General features: G+C 38.8%; 1 protein-coding gene across 1 annotated transcript in view; it reads left to right on the top strand.

Moving 5' to 3' along the window:
• The window catches only part of MTMR7 (myotubularin related protein 7), a 49,011-nt gene extending 23,044 nt beyond the window's left edge, over positions 1-25,967 (top strand). Inside the window, exons 6-15 of the mRNA XM_032186132.1 lie at positions 349-477; positions 3,853-3,987; positions 7,819-7,951; positions 13,076-13,185; positions 15,654-15,779; positions 16,536-16,585; positions 18,296-18,496; positions 20,271-20,411; positions 22,676-22,802; positions 23,249-25,967. Coding sequence (XP_032042023.1) covers positions 349-477; positions 3,853-3,987; positions 7,819-7,951; positions 13,076-13,185; positions 15,654-15,779; positions 16,536-16,585; positions 18,296-18,496; positions 20,271-20,411; positions 22,676-22,802; positions 23,249-23,605 — 1,509 coding nt within the window. The 3' untranslated portion in view covers positions 23,606-25,967. The remainder of the gene's footprint in view (positions 1-348; positions 478-3,852; positions 3,988-7,818; positions 7,952-13,075; positions 13,186-15,653; positions 15,780-16,535; positions 16,586-18,295; positions 18,497-20,270; positions 20,412-22,675; positions 22,803-23,248) is intronic.
• The last annotated feature ends 365 nt before the right edge of the window (positions 25,968-26,332 follow it).

Below are 26,332 nucleotides of genomic sequence, written 5' to 3'. Positions count from 1 at the left end.
TCCTTACTTCCAACTTCTGCTCTGGAGGAAGCAGCAGTTGTAAACACAATCATGCTGTGCATAATGCTGGTTCTTTTCTGATTTGAATATATGTTCTCAACATGGCATAAATTAACACTTGGAAATACAGTCCTTTTAATTTTCTACTCTGGCTTTGTTGTCTGCAAGACAGAATTAACACATCCCAATTTTAGAAGACTGTTTTGAGAAATGTAGGTGATGTGTACAGCAGCTGTACTATGCCTCTGTATTGCTTGAGAACAGGGCTCCTTGCTATTTTGTTTTTGCAGTAGAGCTGGCTAATATTTGTTGTATTCTGTAGACCAAACGAGCAGTTTCCTTTTGCAGGTCTGTGACTCCTATCCTACAGAAGTGTACGTACCAAAATCTGCAACTGCGCACATCATAGTGGGGAGCTCTAAATTCCGGAGCCGAAGGCGTTTCCCAGCTCTTTCCTACTACTGCAAGGATAACAATGTAAGTGTGAATTTGTAGCTTTGATGTGTTTACTTATTTTGTCCTTGACTTTGTAATTCTTCTAGTAAACGTCTACAAGAACAATCAGTGTTTGTTTGTTTGTTTGTTTAAGATTGCAATTAAAAGATTGCTGGTGTAGTCTGGTTAGTGTGGTTTTTACTTACTGTCAGCAGGCACATACTGAAATTATGGTTAGATCACTCACAGGCATTTAATGCATTTATTTAAACTCATCATCAAGCTAACATCAAAAAAAATTATTGCAATCCCTGTATGAGAAGCAATCAAGACAAGGTACAAGAAGTCAGAGGGGCCTGGGGAGAACTGATGAGATGCAGCCTGAAACATGGGTGGCAGAAGAGCGAAGGCCAGTAGCAGGTAATTGGGGAGATGACTGGAGGAGAACAGAAGAATTTAGGACGTGGTAGCCACGGCCTGAGAGCAAGATGAGGAGGAGAAAAACTATACTTGAAACCATTGGAAAATTGGGAGTAGCCTCTCAAGAAAAAATCTGCGACTTGACCTAGTGAGGATGGCTGAAAGAGCTACCAAATTCTGGCTGAGCGCACACGTTATGTGTGTATGATGTGTTGTGGCTTTGTTGAAGAGGCTTTCCTTGTCCTTGTCTTTGGTAGAAGAGTGCCACCTAATCCTTGTGCTAGATGCTCTCAGGGCTGAGTAAGGAGCTGCCCCACTTGTCTAACTATTTGGAAAAAAACTTGCACCAAGGCTATTGGCACTCCTGGTTTTGGCAGCTGAAGTAAAGGAGATGGGTGGACTGAAGGATCCCATAGACTCAGTGTTTTTGCATTTGTGTCCTGGACCTCTAGGAACTGGTTTAGCTCACCTGTCATTACCAGCCAGGAGAATGGTGTCCCCCTGGTACTCACAGAAGATCTGTGTGTCTAATAGCTCCTTATGTTTCAGTCCCAGACTGGCAACTGCATCAAGAGGTCTTCCTTGGTAGTTCTGGGAGATGGCCAGAACTTCCCAAGGACAGAGCTAGTGTGGGATTACAGTGCATTTTTAGAGTCTCCCACACAGGATGGGAACTATTTCCATAGGCAAATTCCTGATAAGCAGGAATGATAAACTACAGTCTCCACAGAAATCCTTTCCTTGCTGTGGTCCCTATCCTAGGTTTAAGCTTCAGAAGGGAATGAGACATTATTTTTGACTTGTTCTTTACCCCCTTATTTCAGCAGAATTCTGCTTCAGTAAAGATCTATGGGTTTGACTGCAAAACAGGAGGAAATAAAGGTTTTAAATAGTAAATGCAGTCTATGTATAAATTGTGTATTGTATTTAATATTTAATGAAGGCTAAATTTTTCAAAATGAATCACTTTACATAATCAACTAAGTCCAAATACAGGCATTTAGGATTCAAAACACTTGGACACTTTCAAATCTCAGAAAAAGAACAGGTCTTGGGGGTCAGTTGGATTGCAATATAGTTGTCCAGTTTGGGTGTATTCCCCAGTTTCTACCTAGATGTTTTCCCCATTTCAGCTGGTGTTCAGATTAAGGCTAAGGTTCACTTTCAGACCACCAGCGTCTGAAGTACTGTGTTCCCTCCTGGATCCTGTAAGGTTCAAAGGGCTAGGAAAAGAAGTGGGGTAAGATTGGTGAAGGTAGGCATTGAACAACTAGAGTAACAGCAGGCTGGGAAGAGGTCTGCTGCTGGCAGGGGGGTGGCTGCCACTCATTCAGTCTTTCATAACCACTACTGTCCCGTAGTAATTTGGTACGCCCAAATTCAACTGATGTTGCGACACTACTCTGCGTCTCACAGGATCATTGTGGCTACGCTAAGATCAAACCCTGGAACTATTTGTTCAGCCTGTGCGATACAAAGTGACCTGATCTCTTGCCCTCCCCACATCCCAAGAAATGTTACAGACATATGGGCTCGTCATAAGCATTTGGCCTGAGTCAGCTGGAGGCAAGCTGTTCATGGAGATAGCGTATAGTGATTCCTGCTTGACACCTAATGGGTATCTAGGTCAATTTATCTTTCTAGTTTTGCATTGCTGTCAGTGCAGCTGCTTCATAAGCTGAGGCTAAAAATGATCTTAACCTCAATCTTAACTTGACAGACAAGCTGCTCTTTCCTTCTGGTGGCAGCACGTATCTTAGCCCTTGAGCCCCCAGAGTGCTATAACGTAATGAGTTCCAGCCCCTCCACTCCTCAATCTGAACCTTAATCCACAACCCTAACTTTAGCCTTAGTCTTGATGTCCATATCTACCTCAAGTATGGTACACCATGGTTGAGAGCGAAATGTCTTCCTTCTATTAAAATAATAGGTTGTGAACATATTCATGAGTATCTTTTGCTTCATGAAAAAGAGGTGTTAGCGTATATTAAATCACTGGGAAGTTCACTGAGCAGCAGGCAAAATTAAATGACTAATAATCTGGTTGCAAATAACATTTAGTGTCTGAACAGGCTCTCACACGATTCAGGATTTATGTATTAAAGATACCCATTTTACTAACCCCTGATAGTTCAAAGACTTGGCTGAAAACAAGCATGTTCCCTCTCACAGTAATAAATAATCTGTAGGGCAGTCTGTGTGGGTCACGACCTTCAGAGTACAGATTCTCTTCATGCTTACGTTCAGTGCTTAGAAAGTGCATGCATTAGCCCTGTGCCTCCTACAAACCTAGCTGCTCCCTGCCTAGCAGTGACTGGGAAATAAAACCTCCCTGTTCCACATCCAGTTCCTTCTTTCCCAGTTTCATTGAGCAGCCTGTTCCTAATGAGTTTAGGGAGAAACTCCTTTGCCTTCTTCAACAGCTCTGGCTAATAAATGTGCTCCAGGAGCCAGGCTGCCTGACCCACTTCCCATGTTGTGAGGTCTTTCTCCAGAGGCAGTGCTAAAAATACAGCAGCATCACTGATCTGGCTGCACAGTATGCATTTTTGCTTCCTGGACTCACGATGTCTAAGGCTGTTTAGTAAAGTGTGTATTGGTGTAAGTTGGGTGTAACTGTGGTATCATAACGGAAGAGTGAGTGACCGTGCAGAGGGATCCATTCCTTATGCTACATCAGTGCTCTTGTGATTGCAGTGCATCGTTCTCTAGAGACCACCTTTCAGGAGATATTCTCCACGAGGGAAAAGTCTATATTTAAAATAGCTCTAAAAGTTGGATTCAAGATTAGACCTGGGCATTGGGGTATTATTGCGATAATATTCCCTTGTCTTTCTAAAAATAACTTATTTAGTAACATGCAATTCATTTTACCATTTCCATGCAACTGTACGCCTATGGTGAACATCTAATAAGCTGCTTTTTTAAATGCTTCTGGATCCTAAATCATTTCTGCTTAATAAGTACACTAATTTATTTCTTCTTCTTTTCCCGCAGGCCTCCATATGTAGGAGCAGCCAGCCTTTATCTGGCTTTAGTGCTCGATGTCTTGAGGATGAACAGATGCTCCAGGCCATCCGAAAAGCAAACCCAGGAAGTGATTTCCTATATGTTGTTGACACTCGACCCAAAGTAAGTGTATTGCCTTTCTTGCCCGTAAAAAGACTGAATCTGGGCTGAATAAATGACTGGCTGTACTTCTGCTCTCTGTTGCACCTGTGTAAATCCACAGGTAAATCAGGATTTATCAGGAATATCTTAACTAGGAATCTTGCCCATGTTTTTCTCACTTTGAGAGTTTTATTCTTTACATTGAGTCTTTCTCTTTTTTGTTCTTAGCAACATGTTAAGATACAGAAAAATAATAACTTTAATAATAACTGTAATGCAATAAAAGGCTAGTTTCATCACATGCAGGAGCTAACAGTAATACTGATGAGGCTAGTGAAAAATAATTCCTGTTATAAAATTGTATTTACAGTTATTTGTAGTCTTGCAAACCTCTACCTGCTTATAATAAAACTTACCATGCAAGATTACTCCTCTAAGTGGGGGAATAAGCTCCAATCCTGCAAATTTCTCCAGTTAATTACTTTGGTGAGACACCTTCTGTGAGCAGTGAAAAAAGCCACAACTTTAAGTAAAGAGAGCAAAATTAGCTGGAAATTACAAAAACCTCTGTATTTCCAGCAGTGATGACTTCTTCAAGAGCCAGTCAGCAGGTGAAGACACTTTGGTTTTCACTGAACTTCTCTGGAAAAAGAGTTCTGATGGAAAGAAATTCAGATACCTAGATTCCCACTCATCTCTGTCCGCACTGGGCTGTTTTACCAAAGCTTCTGTGAACCCAGGTGCCAAATGCAGCCTTGTTACAGCTGTGCAACTCCTCATGCATATATAACCCTGGAGCATGTAGGCAGTGGTAGATCCCAGTGCAAGCTGCTCCTGGCACTTCTCTGGGAGACCTGAACAAATACACAGGTAAATTATCAAGTCTGCTGCAAGGTCCTCCATTGCTCTGCTAAGCTAAAGAGCTACCTGCCTCTTTTCTCACCAGGACTAGTTCCTTGTGAAGATAATGAATACTGACAGATCCTTGAACCCAGCATTCCCAGGTGCTTCTTGTACGCTGTCCTTCGTTGTGATTACTAATGTTCAAAACAAAAGATTTGGCTGTGGAGGAAAGCTTTGTTTCCACTTCATTTAAATAGGCCAGGGTGACCAAGCACAGAGCTTTTACTTTGGCTACTGCCTTTCTTCATTTTCTCCTTCCTCTGTATGTTTACAGAAGATGTTAATATAAATCTATGAGTGAAACATATTAGTTCTACTACTCTTTTTAAAAAGTAAGGTCTTTGATACCTTCCACACAAAAGACGGATCCAGGAAAACTGGCAAGTGAGGTCTGTTCCCTTTAAAGGTTTTATCCTCCTGTTTGCTGAGATTAAACTGGGGCAGGCACAATTTAGAAATTAACAACTGCTTTAGGAGCAACAGATGGAATTTGGGTAGGTGATGTGGAAAAGTTGTTAGTAAATATTGTGGCAGCTGCAAAATTTGGCAACTGATAATATTTAAAATAAATGAGTGTCAGAAAGCCTTGCAAATTTAACCTTATATTTATTTACTTTTAAAGAGAGCTGTCTCTGATTTATTTATTTATTTATTTTAATGAAGGATTTCTGTGATGAAATTGCTCTGATACAGAGACAGTTTATAACGTTTGCAGTGCTGAGGATTAGGTTAGTTAAGGGCAAGGTATGTTTCATTCAGGGCTTCTGGGCTTTCTGGTGATTCAGACATACATACAGATCTTTTTTCTGAAGATATATGCTGTTGTCAGGAGGGACAGCTTCATGTTGCTGATACAAGAACACTGAGGTCTACTTCAAAAGAGAAAGATTAGGAGTTGACAGATGATTTAAATCTTTCTAGCAAGTCACACTGAGGGCTCTGTCCTTAGAGGACACGCTGTTCACAGGCAGTAATTTTTTTTATTGTTCCTTGACTGTCAAAGATCAGCAGACTGCTCATTGTTAGACTATTTCTTCTTTTTTCTTCTTTCCTTTTTTTTTTTTTTTTTTTTTTTTTTTTTTTTTTTTTTTTTTTGTCTAGTTTCCTGTTTTAGAGGATAGTTTCTTCTGTTTTATCATGGAAGTCCTGCAATATTTCATTTCCTAATGGTCCTCCACAAATGCAACTATGCATTCCTATTGCTAAGTTCTACTCAAGGGAATGGATGTGTTAGAAAATGTGAAGATGGGAGAAAAACCCTGTCTTCACCTTTCTGAATTAGAATAAAACAGTTGAAAATCACTCTCACCTGATTACTTATGCATATAAAATTAAGTTAATATTCATAAAAAGGGTTTATTTTTTAGCACTTTGGAAGTTAAGAGGTCAGATATGGGGCATGTGAACCAGTTTTGACTTAGGACATAAAGCTAGACCTGTTCATCTTAGTTGGAGATAAGCTGGCAGTAGACAATCCTCCTTAACGGCCTGCATTCAGTTCCAAATTAAAATTGAATAGCGGGAGTATGTGTGTTTGGGGTGGAGATCAGGAAGAGACACATTCTCCCCATGACACCATTAGCTGAGTACTGAAGTATACTATTGTGAACTTCAAAAGCAACCAGAGAAGCAGCAAATCAACAATGCTTCCTGCAACATTTGGAAATAAAGTGGAGGAGTTCCCTACCTAGTCCTTTGTCTCCTAGACAATACTTGAGATACTTCACTTTGATTTTTTTCAGAACATAATGTCTCTTTGCAATGAAGACCTCTCTCTCTCTCTCTCTTCCTCTCTCTTTTTTTTTTTTTTTTTTTTTTTTTTTTTTTTTTTTTTTTTGTCAACAGGTACCTCACAAGGTGTCTCAAAAAGCTTTGTTAGTGTCCTTCAGTATGGATGTGCAATGTGCATTGTTACTTTAAATCAGAGATCTGTCCTGAGCAGAACTTGTTAGTTGTGCTTAGAGGCATGGAATTCCTATAATGTTGACTATTTGGAGTAAGATGTGAAAAAAGTATTGTAAATAATAAATATTAAAAAAAAAAATTATACAGGTTAATAAAGTAAAAGGGCTTAATTTCAATCAGCTCTATATTTTGTGTGTGGAGATCTGAATTTGGCACAAGGGGCGTGGCAGATAGCTTTCTTTCCCCCCCAAGAATCTCAAAAAGGGGGAAATAAACATTAAAGAAAAACCAAAACACTTAATTTTACACATGGGAGAACTGAACTAAAGAAGCATGTAGTGACTTTCCCAGGCTAGCAAGCAAGCAGCAGATTCAAAGACAAAACTCCAGCTTCCATTTCAATGTATTTTTTCTTTTTTCTTCTGAAGCACAGCAAAATATTTGGTAGTGCTGCATTGTAGATGAAGATGTTTGTGGTAATTTTGTCAATTCAGATATTTTGTGGTCTTATACAACTGGAGCCAAGACACTCTAAACTTGGGAAAGCTACTCTGACTCTTCACTATTTCAAGCTTAAGAGAACTAAGCTGTATGAACTTTTGGGTGATTTGAGCAATAAAATGTATTTCTGGGAAATGTATGTTCCATATGCCATGGAACAGTGTTATGGCAGATAAGACACTGCCACCTTCTGGGTGTATTCTGCTAGTAAACATAACACTGACCACAAATAAAATCAAAACGGCCTTTTAAAAGCAAAATTAAACCTTTGTGCTCTTGCAGAAGAGTTGTGGGGTATTCTGTGTGTTTGATTAATACTCAATGTGTGTGAAATAGAGATTGGAGCCTTAGTGACCCAGCAGACTGCAATATACTGTAAATGGATTCCCATTGCCAAACTAGTTGTGTTGACACAATGGTGAAGGCTTCCAATTTATGCCTGACTTAAATCACTCTGATTTATTGCAGTAGACCATGGCCTTTGTTTTGAAAAGAATCTGTGTTACTTGTTTTCATCCAGTTTTCCTATTTATTTTTTTTCAGCTCAATGCAATGGCAAACCGAGCAGCAGGGAAGGGATATGAGAACGAAGACAACTACTCCAACATCAAGTTTCAATTCATAGGCATTGAGAACATCCACGTCATGAGAAATAGTCTGCAGAAAATGCTTGAAGGTATTACTCTTCTTTATTGAAAGCCAAGGAAAAGCTTTGACACAAATCAGAACGACTTCTTTGAAATCAGTACCAAAATAAAATTTTGTCTGGTGTACAGCATGTAGTTGCTTGCTGTCTAATGGGCTTGTACCATGGATCATCACTGCAGTTAGGGATGTTTTCCTAATTGTGTGAAAATCTTGTTCCACGAGTGAAATCCAGGTATTGTTTACTTTAATGACAAACCTCATTTGACTTCAATACACCTTACTGCTACTACTCTTTCCTTGTGGTTTAAAATTTGATGGTAGAAAGTAAACAGATGCTTATATCTGACTAAGATGATAGTGGGAAAGACTTGAAGATTAAAAAAAGAAATCTCAGAAAACATATGGCTTGAGTTTTGTATTTGGTCAGTAAGGAGCTCATGTATTTGGGACTTCAAAATTTTAACAGAAATTTGTTCATGGCCTGTATGGGGCACATCACACCAGTTCTGTTTGTGAAACTCCCAGTCAGTGGCTGTAACCGTTTAACACCTTCATAATCCCCTGTAAATTAGTAATAATCACTTTATAAATACCTAGCAGTGTATAAACCAGCACATTGTACTGGTTTATAGCTTTAGCATTTGGAATACACTACAGTTTAGAGGCCTTCTGGGAAAAGGGTAAGGATAAAAAGCCATCCTTGACCCACAGTTGTTTTGTTGATTTTTAACAGGCAAATAGTAAGTGCTCACTCCATCCCACGCAGTCTCAGTATTTATGTCATGTATATCATCAACAAAAGGCTTCTAAATTCTTTCCCCACCTGAATCAGCTTGGTCCTGAACAGGCCTTGGTCTTGAATCGGGGGATCCCCTCTGAGTATGGGGCATCCACAGCTTCTTGAGGCAACCTGTTCCAGTGCCTCACTACTCTTAAAGTGAAGAATTACTTCCTAACGTCTAATCTAAATCTATCCTCATTTAGTTTAAGACCATTTCCCCTTGTCCTATCATTATCTACCCAAGTAAAGAGTCCATCTCCATCCTTTTCATAAGACTCCTTTAAGTACTGAAAGGCCACAAAGAGGTGTCCTCGGGGCCTTCTCTTTTCCAGGCTGAAATATGCCTTCTGGTACCACAGGAACGTACCTTACCATGTCCTCTTCGGCCACATGTGATTCCAAGGTAGTCTGCGTAGTCTTCTGTGATCCCTGGTCAGTAACCTTGTCCAAATGAAGGAGGAAGGCTCTGTAGTCCTTGCTCTGCCCACTACAGATGCACGTGTGCTCAGCCCTATGCAGGATCTTAGGTTAAATCAATAACTGCTAGGCAACTTGTTTTATTTTTAGTACATCACTCCCTCCGTGGTGTATTCTTGCTTAGTCCCTTGCCTAAGGGTCTCAGAAGGGAGACTAGAAGGGGTTTTAGTGAATGACAAAGCCTTGTTTGGCTGGAACAGAGGCCTCGTGAACAAACCTTTCCCTTTGTTTGTTCAGCTTGAGCCGAGCAAGGTTAAAGTAGTAAACAACCAGCCTGGCTGCACGGGGTAGTGTTGTGTATTATTTTAGAGCCAGAAGTTCATGAGCTGGGCCCATGGCACAAACTGATAGGTAACAAGGTAATTTCTGAGACATTTAACACTTCATGCTGCTTGGGGGCATAACTTTTTAGCATGTGTTCTTAAATGAGCCATATGCCAAATATGTCTCTCTCTCTTTTTTTTTTTTTTCATAGATTTTTATATTTTCTGTGTTGAAATCGCATTTAGAGACCTAACAGATAAGATTAGAAAATAAAGAAGTGAAGTTTCAGATACTTGAGGCTCTCATTGAATTTAAGGCTTGAGATGCACGAGGGCTTTTTTCATGTAAAAAGCCGTACAGTTTTTCTGTTTTTCCATTTGTAGAAGTGTCCCTTCATCTTATTTTTCTTGTGTCCTTTAAAATGTTATTACTGGTAACCAGAATCAAAAAGGCTGCCAAAGACAACGACAATATCCACTTGATCTGGCTTTACATTTTCATCAAGTATTTGAATATAGCAGGATAAATCTCTAATGTAAATATCACATTACACTGCCACATCCCCAAATGTGCCTACTGACTGTGGTATGTTATGAGATAAGTCTGATTTGGTGCAGGAGTGCAGCAAAGGTTATTTTATTCCATTTACTGGAATTAAGCAGAAGTGAAGTTCACATGAAAGACTGTGGTTTGTTGTCAACATATAATTTTAAATAATTTCAAACACTGCAGAAATCTGAACTAAAAATGCACTCATATTAGGAATATGTTGATTTCAACTGAATTTAGAAAAAAGCCGAAGCAATTAGTTTATATTTATTGCCAAGAATTTGATTAGTAAAAAAAAAAAAAAAACAACCTTTGAAATGTTAATAACTTTAATTCTAACAGTTTTATTTAATTAACTTTAATGTGTATGTACTCTTGTATATTTGTTTTAGCATAATGTAAGAGCATTATAAATTTGTATTAAAAATTAAGATAGATTTTTAATAATGTAAATACTAAATTTGTAGGATAATGAGATTTTTTTTTTTTAAGAATATGCAAAAGAAGTTGAGATTCCACTTTACTCTGGAAGAAGAATGTACTTTGAGGTGCTGAAATTTCCTTCCAGAAAAACAAACCAACCAACAAGTTTTATCATTGCCTCTGCTGCCTCATACCATTTTGTATAATATTGAATTTTATTATTGTTATTTTTTAAGAGAGATGTATACGAAGAAACGTGTGCCAATTTTGATCCTGGACACAACTTCCCTGAAATAATTTTTAATATTGGAAGAAGATGTGGTACAAGATGTTTTCTCAGGAAAGATTCAGGTGCTGAGCCTGTTGTTTGGTATTTGCGAAGCGGGGGAGCCCTGTTAGGCTTCCAGGAGACAACCAAAGCTTGACCTCTGTTTGTTGTGCACTGAGATGGCGACCCCACATGCTCTCTGTCTGTATTTAAACAGCAAACACGAGCTTCTCCTCCCCTCATATGAGGAGCACTGGTTGTTGATCGGAGCAGCCCTCTGATCCTTGGACTACAGTGACAGATCAGCCAGAAGGAGAGCTTGAGGGATTGGCCCACAGCCCTTCTCCTTCCTCTCCCTTGCCAGAAAGAGGAAAACTGAGCATCAGTTGCATCCCCTTCTGGTACTTGTGCTGATGGAAGAGGCAGTTTCCACCACGTGCCCTATTTCTTCCTACCCTCCAGGGGAAGGAAGCACAGCTGGATTTCCATGAACTCTGGCACAGGCTCTTGATTTTCCTGTGCCCAGCCTATGCTCTCTTTCCCACGGCATATGTGCAGGAGGTCTTATTTCTCCCAGATTTTGGTATCAAGTTTATTTATTTATTTATTTTATTTCTCCTGAAGGAAAGAAGGTAGCAAGATTTTTTTTGTGTGTGTGTGTGTGTGCTGGCATAATTTTTTTTTTCCCTGCCAAGACAGAAATGTCCTTTTCCCTCAGGATAGCTGAATTCATAACTGAACTCAGCACTGAGGTCCAGGTTGGTGGCCAAAATCATTTGAAATATATGGTGTGTGCCTTTAATTTAGGACAGTCTGAACTTTGCTCAGTGAAGTGGTAGGTAAATATTGATTCCAGTTTGGTGGTGGGAATGAGCAAAGCACTATTTCAGTTTTACCTTGGACTTTTGTAAACAGAGCCAGCAGCCTCAGGCAGAATCCAGCTACTAATTGGTCATGCTTCCATCTGCACAGGAGCATTAGTCATGTGAAAAGGTGTTTGCTTTCAGTGTTGCTATCTATGCATTTTTATAAATATCCTTCAAAAAGACTTTTAAAATAACCATCTGGAAGACACCTGTGTACAAAAATTACTGGATTTCATATGGACACATTAGGCTGTTTTGCCTCTGAATTAAAAAGAGTCAGAATTTTGCCTCTGCATTAAAAAGAGTGAAGACGGTCAGATTCACTCAGACATGGTATAAAGTCTGAACTTGGCTTGTAAAATTAAACTCTGATCATGTTGAAAGAAATGGAAGTTTTGCCACCAGTCATAATGGCTCAAAATAAGAGCTGAGTCTTGTAGAAGATGTCCAGAGGAAACAAGACGTACCAAGACATTTTTAACTCACAGGTCATACATGAACTCAATGAAAAACATAGTGTTTTCATTATATTCCTTAAATGAAAAAAAAAAAAAAAGCATTTGGGTACAGTAGGATAGAAACTTAATGTTGTAAAAGCTGGGAGATTTTGCTCTTCAAACATGGTGTTAAGATAGCAAAGTTTTCAGCAAAAATGTTTTCCTTGGGGAGCTATGACTTTTCCTCGCTATCAGGTGATGTTTTTTGGTTACATCTGAAATTTTAATAAGGTTTCATTCAGGGACAGGGAACTGTTGAGTGAATTGCTTTATCCAAAACACCATTCTGTGTGGTGATGCTAACACCTAAATTTGGTGGGGCTGCCCTTATAGTGCTCACCAAATCCAGCTTCACCAGCAAATATGGTTGTGAATAGGAGGCTATGGCATTTAGTGGTTTTCTGCCTGTCCAAAGGCAGAAATTTTCCATTTTCTGATTCCAAGACCTCAATAGGGGCCTGGAGAACAAGTCCTACGAGGAGCGGCTGAGGGAGCTGGGTTTGTTCAGCCTGGAGAAGAGGAGGCTCAGGGGCGACCTTATCGCTCTCTATAGGTACCTCAAGGGAGGCTGTAGCGAGGTGGGGGTTGGCCTGTTCTCCCACGTGCCTGGTGACAGGACGAGGGGGAATGGGCTTAAGTTGAGCCAGGGGAGTTTTAGGTTAGATGTTAGGAAGAACTTCTTCACTGAAAGGGTTGTGAGGCATTGGAACAGGCTGCCCAGGGAAGTGGTGGAGTCACCATCCCTGGAAGTCTTCAAAAGACATTTAGATGTAGAGCTTAGGGATATGGTTTAGTGGGGACTGCTAGCGTTAGGTCAGAGGTTGGACTCGATGATCTTGAGGTCTCTTCCAACCTAGAAATTCTGTGTGAAATAATAGATAGAAGCCCCCCTCTCTAAAGGGTTTGAAAATTTCACTCGCAACACAGTTGGGGAAGATCTGTGCTGCACAGAAGGATGTATTTGGTAAACTGATTGCATCAGGCTTCCTGTATTTACCATGCATTTAAGATGTAGCTTATTTTGCAGTTTGTGAACTGAAATCACCTTCAATGAGTGACTTTCTGTGGGGCCTTGAAAATTCGGGCTGGCTGAAGCATATCAAAGCCATTATGGATGCTGGCATTTTTATTGCAAAGGTAAGGTGTGTAAAATAAAACTTGAACTAATCAGATACAGAAAGTGAGGACCAAGTAACACAAGTTACTTGGGTAATTTTTGTTATCTTCAGTGATGTTGTATCTGAAACTAGTGTGTCTTGTGATGCCTCACATATGAGGAGAGAAAGGTTTTAGGTGCTGTGACATAACATTTTGCTAATAGGGTAAAAAGAGTTTGTGTTAATTTGTACTGAAGATCTCAAATGTGTTATGGCCTCTACTTTCCTGTATCTCATTATGCCATGTATTTCAATGCCCTTTCTTTACTGCCCCAGCAGTGGTTATTGCTGCTCCTTTCCCTATTTACCTTGCCTCCTCCCCTGTTTCCAGGATATTTTCTTTGCTGACAATTTCTGTTCTAGGACTACTACTTCACATGGTAGTTGTACTATAGGAATGTTAGCACTATACTCTGAGTTATTTAGGAAACACCTAAATTAACCTTCTAGTCCAGTGCCTGTCTATTATGACAACCAAATTCCCTAGCAGGTTCTACTCTTACGTACTTGATAACTGCTTCAGGGAAAAAAAGCATTGGCTTTGGTAAGAAATTATTTCTCCTAATCCCACCTCAAGTAGTGCAGACATTTCTCATCTACTAAGAGTAATTTTATCACCCCCTTACTTGTGCTCTGTCTTTTTCTGGTTCAGTCCTTCTTTTTAAGATTACTATTACAATTTTTTACAGGCCTTTTTATTTACAAGACCTGCTATATATGACTATATGGATAAACTTCATGGATCTGCCTCCTAAGTAACTGCCTGTTTCTCTTGCTTTGCTTCTTCCTGCTCAGCAGTTGTAGCTTTTTACCTGAATGCCAGCTGCAAGATAAATGCCCATGTTATTTCTCCTAGCCCTACTAGCTTCTTTAGCTTATAGAAATCAAGTCATTTACATTAGCTCTTGCCCATTTTTCCCCAGTGGCTAATGTTTAATGTCCAAAAAGTATATCCTTTGTCCATATGCTTGCCAGCCTCGTGCTTACTCAGGCTTGCATTTTGACCTGTTCTTATTTGCACAGTTCCCAGTTCTCAGTTTTTGGTCTTCTGCCCTTATGGGTTCTATTTTGGTAGAATTTACTTGTCTCTTGAGATAAACATAGATAATTTATTATTATTCCTTGTTTCCTTTTAAGCCCAAATTTAACCTAAATGTTTATTTATCTAAGCAGTATCTTTCCTAACCTATTTTATTTCTTGCTTTTCTAAACATAGTTCTCTTTAGAAATGGCAAAGGCCAAAATCCTTAGAATTTAAAATAACCCTCAAGTTCCAAAAATAATGCAACACGAGACTTCGGAGAGCATTGTACAAATCCCCTCTTTGTGTGTTTCTCCTGGATTATGGTTAAAATGGGATCTTCTCTCCTCAGTTATTCACTTTAAAAGTATTTGTACAATCTTGCTTATTAGGTATAGATGTTCACTACTACCACAGGCTTTGTCAGAAATCTTTACAATTATGTCTTTAATGCAGTATGGTGTAATAATAGCCATGCTAGCCTGGCACTGGAGGCAGGCAGTACCATTATTGACATTGCCATCAGGAAGGGAAATTAAGAGCCATATTTGCATATGGCTATTCTGTTGCTGGTGTGTGAGTGAGAGCATTAGCAGTAGCTGAGCTGGCTTTAGACAGTCTTCCACTCTGGCCAGTTGGTGTATTTTAATTGCTCTGTGTGGTCTGGATCCTCTTGTACACAGTAGACTTTTGGAACTGAGAATCGGTGAAGCTGTCTTCTAGGTGAATTTGCTGGTATATTTTGGAAATGTATTTATCTGCAAGGTCCATAATAGCTAAGTACCCCTTTTTAATGTATCTATCCTCTTAGTGCATCTAAAGGACAGGGAGGGATGTTTATCACAAATTACAAATGAGATTTTGTAGTATGCTCCTTCCAGTCCCCAGATCCGATGTTTGTGTCTCACTGGTGTTTACAAAAAAACAGGTGCTGAAATTCAGATCTCTTCCTTTCTGGATAAGGTCAAAGGGTTCGTTCTCTCTTCTGTCTGCCCATGGCCCAAAAGCATACTTAGCTATTTTATTCAGAACAGCTTCATGAAGAGGAGGTGAAAGTAACTCAAAACCAGAATAGCTAACAACTTAGCAGTTAGAAAGCTGCTTGTCATGTGGGACAGGATTCACTGCTCCTTTGGCACAAGAAACTGTTGAAATGGATCCCTCGTCCTCCCATACTGGTGCATAAAGAGGTGATGCTGCAAACACTGTATTGCATGGGATGTGATGCGATTAAGACCTTCCAAATGAGAGGAATAATGCTCAACATCATTCAGGAAATCTGTGGCAGAATTAAAACAAAACTAAACAAACCCAAAGTTTTCCCAATTCTCAAATGAATGCCATCCATAGTGCGCTGTCTCACTTTTCCTCTCTTACTATTGCCTTTCTGCTGCTTGTGAAATCTCTGACTTTTTCTGTATTCTTAGGCTGTGGCTGAGGAAGGTGTGAGTGTGCTTGTTCACTGCTCTGATGGCTGGGATAGAACAGCCCAGGTTTGCTCTGTAGCAAGCCTTCTGTTGGACCCATATTACAGAACTATGAAGGGATTCATGGTAAGCAGGTTCTCTATCACATAGTCAATGAAAATATTATGGCATCATTTTAGAGAATGTTGAGTGTCTTTTTTTTTTCTGATGGAAAATCAACTTTCCCTATATATTTTTTTCTCCTTAAGTATAAAGGTTTTTATCTGTCCAAGTCTCCCCATTTCTTTATGAAATGCTATCAAAGGTGTGGAGCAGTTGGGTACCCATCTATTTTTTTTTTTTCATAATCTCAACCAAGAAACTTTCTTGCGGCCCAAGGGGCTTTTTGGTGCAAGCATGAGTTTGTGTTTATTTTTAGGAATAAGTGAAGTTATGAGTGTCAGAAGTGTGTGATCCCCAGACACTAGATTGCAATGAACAAGCATGTTGGAAGATCTGATCCTTTACCAAGCACACCAGTGCTAGTGAGGCATCTAGAAATGCCTATCAAGTTAATGGGCACACATTAAGATGAGGTTTAAAACATAGGTTCTGGTTTAGAAAATGATGAAGCAACCTAATTTATGTTGAAATACTGTCATCCTACTTGCATTAATCAAAAATGCTACTTTCTTCTGAGTTGGCAGTGGTGCTCAATGCTTATCATTTTCCTGCTTGCTCTAAATTTTTTCTGGGATTCCAATACTGCTTGCTTACATCATATCTTGCTCATCACTTCTCTGTTTTTTCTAAAAAATACCTGGGATTCCAATACTGCTTGTTCTGCCTGCTTCAATAGGTCAGCTCTGCTCCACTACACTGAATGTAATATTCTCATTTCAGGTTTTAATTGAAAAAGATTGGATTTCCTTTGGTCACAAATTTAACCACAGGTAAGGCTGTGCTAAAGTTTTTCTCTATATATATTTTATGTAGTCAGTATCCACTGCCATTCCAATTTTACTTTACTTGTTGTCTTTCAAAGCATATCAACAGAACACACCTTCAGGATATCACCACATCCATTTTTCCCCTCTATATAACTTAGCTGCCTGGAAAAATCAAAATGAAATATTTTTGTATCTGCCTTTTCTTGCATATTCACTACAAGATTGCTGTGAGGAATACTGAGTGCTGGTCTTGCAATTGCTATGATGCTTGTGAGAAAAAAAAATAGTATGTGGCTTGAAAATCCCTTTTGGAATCCAGCAGATCTTTCAGTAGTGAAAAGACTTCAGGGACTTCACACCTAAGTCCCTGTTCAGGAGAGTGTATGTCTTCCAGGATAGTACTTTAATTTAGGCATGTCTTTGAGTTACCTAATATCTAAAATACACTTTTCTTATTATGCTTTGTTCCAATTAAAAAAACAGCATTTGTTCAGAAACATCAGATAAAGGAAAAGCAGAAAGTAATCCATCTGGACAAGTTATTTTGTGCATCCATAATATAAAGGCTATAACATAATGAGAATGTCTGAAGAGTTTATGTATAAACATGGATAAATATCCATATTTTCTCTATTTTCTTTATTTTCATTTAGTTTCTGTAAAAAGTGTAATTTTTATATTGGAGCTTAACTACATGATATTGCTTGATTCAGATATAAATTTAATTTTAAATTTAAAATTCTTAAAAAAAAAAAAAAAAAAAAGCACACACACACACACACAAAAATACTTTTCAGTATAAGCGCCACAACACTTGTGAAATTCCAGCAGGAATTACCACATGAAAAAATAATGCTGTCAGATGTCTAGTATTATCAGGTGATAGATACAATGAAATGTAATCACCGATGGCTGTACTCTGATTTCCAGTACAATATTGTTATGCTTGCTTTGATGCATAGTAACAGTAGAAGTGAAGGCTTTGATTGTAGATGTTGATAGATTTCCACTTTCCATTTTTCCCAAGCTTTACGACACTAGACAGGCAAAATAATTAATTGAAAATGCTTCTCCCTATTAGGTAGACTTATAAAATATTTTTTATTTCCGTGTGTTCTGTATTTTCAGGTTCCTGTTCTTCAACGTACCCTACAGCAAGTGGTTCCAACAGACAGTTTTATAGTTAGAAAGTTTCGTGTTCACTTTACAGATAAAGTAGCTGTAAAAATTGCCCACTTTCTAAAAATGTCACCAAGAGAGGGCAGCTTTAAACTGTTTTCTGCCAAAGTTGTTCTATTCCTCTCCTGCTCAGTCTTATGGGTTTGGCAATAGTCTGACGCTGACACAGACTGTCTAGGATAGCTTGCTAAAGTCACTGCAGTCATTCTTCTGATGACTTCTGTTACTGTGGCATAACTGTGTATTAATAGCATTAAAACGTGGCTATATAGCAGCCAGTTGTTAGTAGATGTGAAGCAACAAGACACCCACAAGGGGCTTCTGTTTCTGTTTGATAAATTCTGCTTTCCTTCTACTCCATGAGCCTTGCATCATTTTTGTAAGTAAAAACACACTAATGGGTGAGATTTTAGAAAAGAATACAGTTTGTGCGCTGAAAGTATGAGGGCTTTGTTTTCATTAATTCAGGAGTCATCATTTCAGTTTTCCTAGCGGATTTCAGGTTATAACTGAATGTATCTTGTCCTGTTTTAGGTATGGCAATTTAGATGGAGATCCAAAAGAGATATCCCCTGTTATTGACCAGTTCATCGAATGTGTCTGGCAGCTAATGGAACAATTTCCTTGTGCCTTTGAATTCAATGAGAGATTCCTGATCCACATACAGCACCATATCTATTCTTGCCAGTTTGGTAATTTCCTGTGTAACAGCCAGAAGGAGAGACGAGAGCTGAAGTATGAAAGCCTTTTCTTTAGAAGCATATTTATGTTGGGGTCTGTGGGTGTGTTGCTGTGTTTAAGACTCCAGGGTTTCCCAGCCCAGGTGAATGTGCTTCCACAAGGCACAAGGTGCAGCATAGCATTCCTGGCTGTCATCTTCTGGTGACACAGATTAATACCAAAAATGTTGATCCTCTGCAATGTGGCTCTGCTGTGAGTATAATCCACTGTGTGCATGACAGGGATTAGTGAGAACGGTTGAGAGCATTAGACCTTTAGCCACATGGCCCTAGCCTTATTGCAGCATTAACAACATATGAGGCAAGCTTTAAAAAAAAAAAAAGATGATATTAATGAAAATTAAGTTATCAGTTTGAGTCACTGCTCTTCTGTGTTCTAACCTGTCTTTAGACCTTATGTTCTTCCCAGCCACCTCTCTAGGCCTGTACTCTGGGATACTTACGAATGGCCTTTTAGTCTGGTACCCCTCCTGAGGACTGAGTCACCAAACTGTCCTGCTGTTTAGCTCCAAAGCAATTATGCATTAATCTACCTGTCCTCAGTTCCAAACAGAGCCAACATTATCACTCGTGGCAGAGCTGATGTTTGTTATCTGCTGTATAGGGCCCTGGGTCCTAGGTTACCTCATGGTACCCCCTGCTTTTCTCATGCATCATGATCATGACAGCAATAGTATTGTGAGGGACGTGGCAGTCGTTGCTTGCTGCTGCTGTTTGGACCCTTTCACTGCTCAAATGCAGAGCATCTGATATACCTTCATCATAGCCCAAGCTATAACCGCAGGAGAAATCTCAGCTCACTTGTGTGGGCATCCTTTAAGTGCAGCAATAGGTCTGAGAGCCAATTTTATGGAGGGGATCCTCTCCATCTCTCAAACCTTTGGGACCAAATACCCCCAAATTCACATGCTAACAAATAAATTCTAGCTGATACTGCTAGGGCAAACCATCCCAAAGCATCTTACTGTCAATCACAGTTTACATGTGACCACAGACTCCACCATTATATGATTCAGATGTATGATTATGTGATTCAGACCAAGAACACACAACCTGGCCAAGCCCTGCACCTGCTGTGACTCACTCCACGTAAGCCACAGAAAAAAAGTGACCCATCACTGGAGTCTTAAAAAGAAGCTGAAAGTCACTTCACCTCACAGAAGCAAGATCCTGGCATGTAAAGCAGTTTTTTTTTTTTTTTTTTTTAACAATCTCAATTATTTTATACAGTACCTGTTGTTGCCAGCTTTCAGAATTATAAGCCCTCCCATGGCTGAATTTAACTCAGAGTAGAGAGAACAAGTGACTACTCAGCTTCTGCAGCCAGGCAACGTTCATATACGTGTCAGGCTTCTGCCTGTGTACTGATAACAAGCATGCATACTTGCATAACAAGCATGGGTTACGAATGCCTCGAGTTTCACCAAGGCCACAAAGGGGTTGCAGAGCAGTGGGGCAGGAAAGAAAGCACCAAGCTGTTCATCACCCTTACATGCATACTGCAGGGGAAGGTTCTAGGACTGTTCTAGGACTTCTACAGAGGAAACCTAAAATGAACCCAGCTCTCTACATTCTCTCTCCAGCTGCTCTGGCTTTATGGGGAACAGATGGAATTTTGCTGTTAATGACCAACAAAGGGATACATCTTATTCTGCTAAGGAAGTATAAAGCTGACTGTAAAAAAGTAGAGCACTAGAATGTCTTACCCAAGCTTTATTGATACCTGAGTTGTGCTTCAGATGTTTATACATTTGACTCTATTTTTTCAGAATCCAAGAACGAACATATTCACTGTGGGCTCACTTGTGGAAAAATCGTGCAGATTACTTGAATCCTCTGTACCGATCAAACCACAGCCAAACCCAAAGGACCCTGTACCCACAGATGGCTCCATGCAACTTCTTGTACAAGTAGGTAATATCACTTGCTGCTGAGAAGCATTGGATGTGTTAGTACGTAAAAGAACATAATGCCTCTGTATTTATGTATTTATCGCTCCATAAGAGAACTTACAGAGAGTGAATTCAGGTTCAGATGCAATGAGTTCATTCCTTGCATGCTCACAGTCAGCCAACACCTCTGCAGCAGTCCACAGCAGAGTATTAGTCTGAAAAGAAGCTTAGAAAAGAATCTGAAAAGATTAGAGCTATATTGACAGCAGTGTGTCCTAATTTCATGGTTACTCACTTCTTCCACTGAGAAATGGCTCTTTCAGTTCTGTTCTCATCAATGTTTTATAAATTTAAATTTCCTTAAACTTCTTCCATTCAAGATTTTAGAATGATGATTTGATACAGTTTAATTGCTAAACTGAGTGTTCAGTAAAACAAAATGCAGACTTTATCTGTTATTGTTGTTATACCTTAAAGTATACATGATGAATTCTACCTTTTTTTTTTTTTTTTTCCAAAATTGAACTAAACCTAATGAGTTTAGAATTGTTGGTATTGACATTCTGACTTGAGTAATTAATTGCGCCATTAATTTTAACAACCTTAAGGAGAACTTGATTAGAAATACATGAAAACTGTGACTTAAGTAAAATCAACTAATTTGCTTTCTAATTGCAACTAAAAGCACCTGCTAAAAAGTTAGTAAGTATCCTAGATGACAGAAACTGAATTTTCTCACGTCTACTGTTCCAGGCCATATCCACATTAAAAGAGCTTAAAAATAGCCATTAATCATATTCTTTGGCATAGTGGGATTTGTAAAAGAAATACCAATACTCCATTAGAAAAGTAATCCAGCTGATTTTAATTGAATTACTTGGGTGTGTAAAGATTTCCAAGCTATCAGACCGTAAACTTAAGGGGGAATGTGACGAATAGTATACAGGATAGTATTGGGGTAGGAATAATAGCTGCTTGGCTGGACAGGTGCATCTGAGGGCAAGTCTCTCAGTTACTTAACCTGTCTGGTGAGCTACTTACATACTCAAAGTCAGGTTCTGGCCATGTGTCGTGTGGAAAACAGGAAAGAAGAATGCTAGAGTAAGCTACAGACTTACTTACAGTTTGAATCTTTTTCTCCTGAAGATGAAAAATCAACTCAACTGTTTAGCTACGAGTTTGTCAGGTAATTCCATAGAGCAGAAAGGTAACTAGCCAGAGTGTATGCTTCATGCAATTTCCGTAGGCCGGTGTTTGCCTTTCTTTTTGCCATGGATTGCTATTTTAAATCAATTGCAATTCAGTGTACAGCAACTTGGTATCACTAGCGGAGGTTTCTCCATTAGAACAACATGTAAGTCCCCAGTACTGGAAAGCACTTGAGTACACCTCCAGCTATTTAATTATTGTTCTTTCTTTCCCAGCTTGCTTGTTTTCTTAAGCATTCTGTTTACTTGAGAGGTATAAGCATATATTTATGCAGCAACTGAAATGCCATAATTATTTTAGAGAAAAAAAAATCATGTCGTTTAAAATTTCAGTTTAAATTTTAAGAGATCAAGACAGTATACTCTTTTTTACCCTTTGTTTTTCAGCCTTCTTCACAGGGAAAAAAATAGCAAATTGCTAATTAGCTGCCCATCACTCCCCTACCCCAGACAAAAATAAGCATATGGAATTCCAAAATTGGCTTTGTGGGAAGCTAAACAATGGTTAACAACTAGGATTATGAAAAATTGTCTGTAACCATTGCTACGGTTAGGTAGGTACCTTTGCTCTACAGCACAGACAGTGTAGAACAAGAAAATACTGTAGCAAAAGTTTGAATTAGTCTTAGAGGATACCTGTTCTTTTGATAAGCTATATCACTTCTAACAGTTAACGTCCTGAATTGCTGAAAACCCTAATCAGTGAACCACCCAGAGCCATTTGATCCAAGACATTCCCGTTTCTTTCTGTTGTGTGTGAGAAGTGGTTCAAGCTGCGCATGCCCACAGATTTGCATCTTCAGGACAAACCCAATGTAAATGAACCGTAATGAACCACTGCTATGGTGCTTAGGGACAAGGTTTAGTGGTAGACTTGGTGGTGCTAGGTTAACAGTTGGACATGGTGATCTTAGAGATCTTTTCCAACTTAAATGAATATAAATCTTACCAAACAGCTAATGAATGTATGGAGCGTGTGATGGATCTAAAAAAGGCTGAAAAAATGCACATATTTAAGTCTTCTGATACCGTCTTGCCAAATGAGAAAATTGCTGACCTTCCTCTCAATTCCAGGTTCTGGAGTGGTATGTACAATCGCTTTGAAAAGGGGCTGCATCCTCGACAGTCAGTTACTGATTATCTGATGGCAGTGAAGGAAGAGACTCAGCAGCTAGAAGAAGAGCTGGAAGTCTTAGGAGAGGTAATAAACACTCGATTGGGATGTCCCAGACTCGAGCTGATGGCAAATGAAACCCAATATGTGACAGAACCCCCTACACAATACATCCCCTTCTGGCATAAGGATGTCCAGCCATGGTCCTTGTTCTCACATAAATCATGGGAATTGCTTTGCTTTTGACATTCTGAGGCACAAAGGTAGACATCTCTGTCTAAGGTGAGAATTTCATCTGTGATGGTGCATCCATACTATTCCTGAAAGAAAACTTATATCCTTCTGTAATTCAGTTCAGCATCAGTTTGTGACAGACTTGTGCATGTCTGATACTCCATAAACAGAAAAAAAGTTTAAAGGGTGCCCCTTGGGTTGTGCTCTAAATTATTTATTTTTCAAAAGGCAAAGATACTTAAAGGGACCACTGGGTGCTAAATGGGTGTATGTAATATATACTGTTTTCTTGATTTCAGAGACTGGCCAATCTTCAGAAAATGCAATTAAATGGTAATAAAATCCAGAGTAAGCAGCAAGACCGAAGCAAACAATTAGGGCTTTCTGCTTCCACCAACAGCTTAGCCAATACTCCCCAGGAGTACGGCAGCGATCTGAAATCATTCCCGTCCCGGAGCCCTTCACAAGGGGATGAAGATTCAGCCTTGATTTTGACACAGGACAACCTGAAAAGCTCTGATCCTGACCTCTCAGCCAACAGTGATCAGGAGTCGGGTGTGGAGGACTTAAGCTGCAGGTCCCCCAGTGGGGGTGGCTGCTTGCCTAGCGAGGACAGTGGTAAGGATTCAGATGAAGCTGTATGTCTGGCAGTCTGAAACAGCTTCTCAGCAGGAAAGGAGCTAGAGGAAGCCAAGTCCTTCATGGTCTGGAATGATGCATTTTCACCAGATGAAGAATGGGAATGGTCTGTGGCCTAAAGAAGTAATCCAAAGAAAGGGAACTGTGCAATTGTGTAAGTAAAGATTAAGCAGAACAAGCCATGATTAGTTTTTAGACATAATGCTAATGAAAGGTAATCTCTGCTGTTATGAATATTTAATTTAAGCCAATGTGGTGTTTGTTTTCACTTTATCAATGCTGCACATAATTATTCCTTACTTTGTACATTTCCATATTTATTGTACAAAATAAGTTATTCTCCAAAGACATGAAATTCCAAAGTACTCTTACATATATGGACAAAGTTGAAGATCCACTTAGTGCTAGGCTACTGGTGAAGCAGTCAGAACTTATTTTTATAGCTTTTGTTGCCTTCAGATGTATTGTGAGCATCCTTTGTTTTTTCCATGAGAGGTATTACTTTTTGAATTCCAACAATTATTTATTTTGCATATTCTTCTACTAGAATTCTTTAAGGCACTGTAAACCTAACAAATGAATATGCTTGCTTAGGGAACAAATGCAGCTTTGATACTACAGAAGGATTCCTTAGTAAGAAACACGTGAATGCATCCCATTTGTACTCAACTCTCAACCAGTGTTGAAAGTTCAGTAGCTTCTGTGAATGAAACTTCAAGGACTATAACAATACTCAACACAATCTTTGTGGTAAAACATCCCTTTAAAATGGAAGATGTTAGGCTACATACTACAGCCTCTGTCTTTCATTCTCAAACGTTATTTATAGTTTACTCTTGTTCAAAAATGCCTACGTAAGATATAGAGGTAAAGTTTTACACATAATAAAAATCCAGACTCTTCAGCCTATGTTGACTCCTACTTGTCAGTCTTATTTCAGTGGGAGTGAGGTATGTGCATAGTCCAAAATCACTTATAAAAGTCATCTACAAGTGTTGCTCCAAATCCAGAATTAGCAGATGGTTATGCCCATAAAGGAATTATTATATTTCTTCCAAATTTTATTGTTCAGACTAAACTAAAAGTTGCTTTTTTTTTTTTTTATCTGCACACAAAATTTCCCTTGTAGCATTTGCCAACCTGAGCATAGCAATGCTAATTTAAGACTGATTCAAGGAATCATTTTCTAGTATTAAATATGGAATAGAACAACACAATAGAAAATTCAGTCTTAAGTACGTTTTAATAATTTTAATTTTTTATCAGCAGAAGCAATAGCTTTTGTAATTATAGATATGGAAATGAACCACTGAAAAATGTTTAAAATTTGCGATGTTTTGAAACTCACTAAAAGGCTTCCAGATGAAGCCTCCTCCTCTTCCCCCATGCCCCAATTAAAGCAAATTAGTTAAATATATAATTCATGTCTGCTTTTAACTCCTTGGAGATAATGATGTAGCATTGAGTTCTAGTAAAACAAAACATGGTAGTGATGTAAGATTACTTTGACGGCACTTCCTACTACTCCTTCAAGTACAGATTTACAGGCAGAATTAAATTATATAAATATACCTCAATTTAGAAGCTTTAGATTTTATTCTCAGTCTGCTTTTGCAGAATGGCTCTTCATTTTGTTCTAAGAATTTGTTATTGAGTAGGTAAACTTCAGAATGATAACTATCCTGATTAATATCCTCTTAAGAGAGCTGTTGTCTTTGAAGAAAAAACTTAATTCTTAACAAGATAGATCTTATTGTTATACTGGAAAGGCCAGATTCTCAGTTTGATAAATCCCTGTCACTCAAGTAAAAATAGGGCTATGATAACTTACCTTCTGCTGAGGATCCAGCCTTCTGGTTTTTAATCTTTATGGCTTTTTAATGAATGAAAATCCTGATTTTAATTGTACTTTTAAAAATGTTTCGTATTTTGAACATACCCTGTAAAATTTATGGTATTAGAGGAGATTTTGAATGGGTTTTCTCAAAGTAAAGAAATATACTGTAAAGTCAGCAATGAAACAAAATATACAGCTATCTTCCTAAAAATGAGTTTGAGACCGGGCAATACCATTGTACATCTTTAAAATGTAAAACTGTATTGTGGTATTGCACCTTATTAAACAGGTTTAGAAACAAATGCAGAACAGGAATATAGGCATACTAGGCATACTCAAAGCACTGTCTTCATGGAGCTAATGCAAGTTCTTAGCTAACATAATAACATTTTAAATGAAGTCTTTGCTTAGCAGCCCTCTCTGATGTGTCTGCGTCCTTCAAATTCTGCATTACTTACTATTGTTTTCATCGTTGTAATGTATGTATTTGTGACATTATTAGCCTGCTGAGAAACAATTCCAAATAAATACTTAAGGTCACATACTGTTATGTTATTTCATAATGCTGAATGAAACAAAGGTTTGCTTTCCCAGTTCTTGTAATGCACTTCTTCAGTTAATCAAGACGCATTTTGTCACTGAGGTCAAGGGATTATTTTATCTTTCCTAGTTTCATACTTGGGTTCGTTACTTTAAACTGTGGAGAAATCTACCGCTGAAAACAGCTGCTGTCAGTTGACTTGAGTTCGTTATACAAGAGTCTGTTACATCCCTGTATTTCTTCTATGCAAAACAAAAAAGGATGAGCAAACCACACTATGAACTACCTTAATTTCTTGGAGCCTTGTAGGGATCTTCCCTCCGCTGCAAATCCTTGCAACTCTGGCATGAGTCCACTGTAATTTGA

Source organism: Aythya fuligula, chromosome 4, assembly GCF_009819795.1.
Source record: "Aythya fuligula isolate bAytFul2 chromosome 4, bAytFul2.pri, whole genome shotgun sequence".
Lineage (NCBI taxonomy): Eukaryota > Metazoa > Chordata > Aves > Anseriformes > Anatidae > Aythya > Aythya fuligula.
The sequence above is the reverse complement of the archived record's forward strand: the minus strand, read 5'-3'. Positions and strand labels throughout refer to the sequence as shown.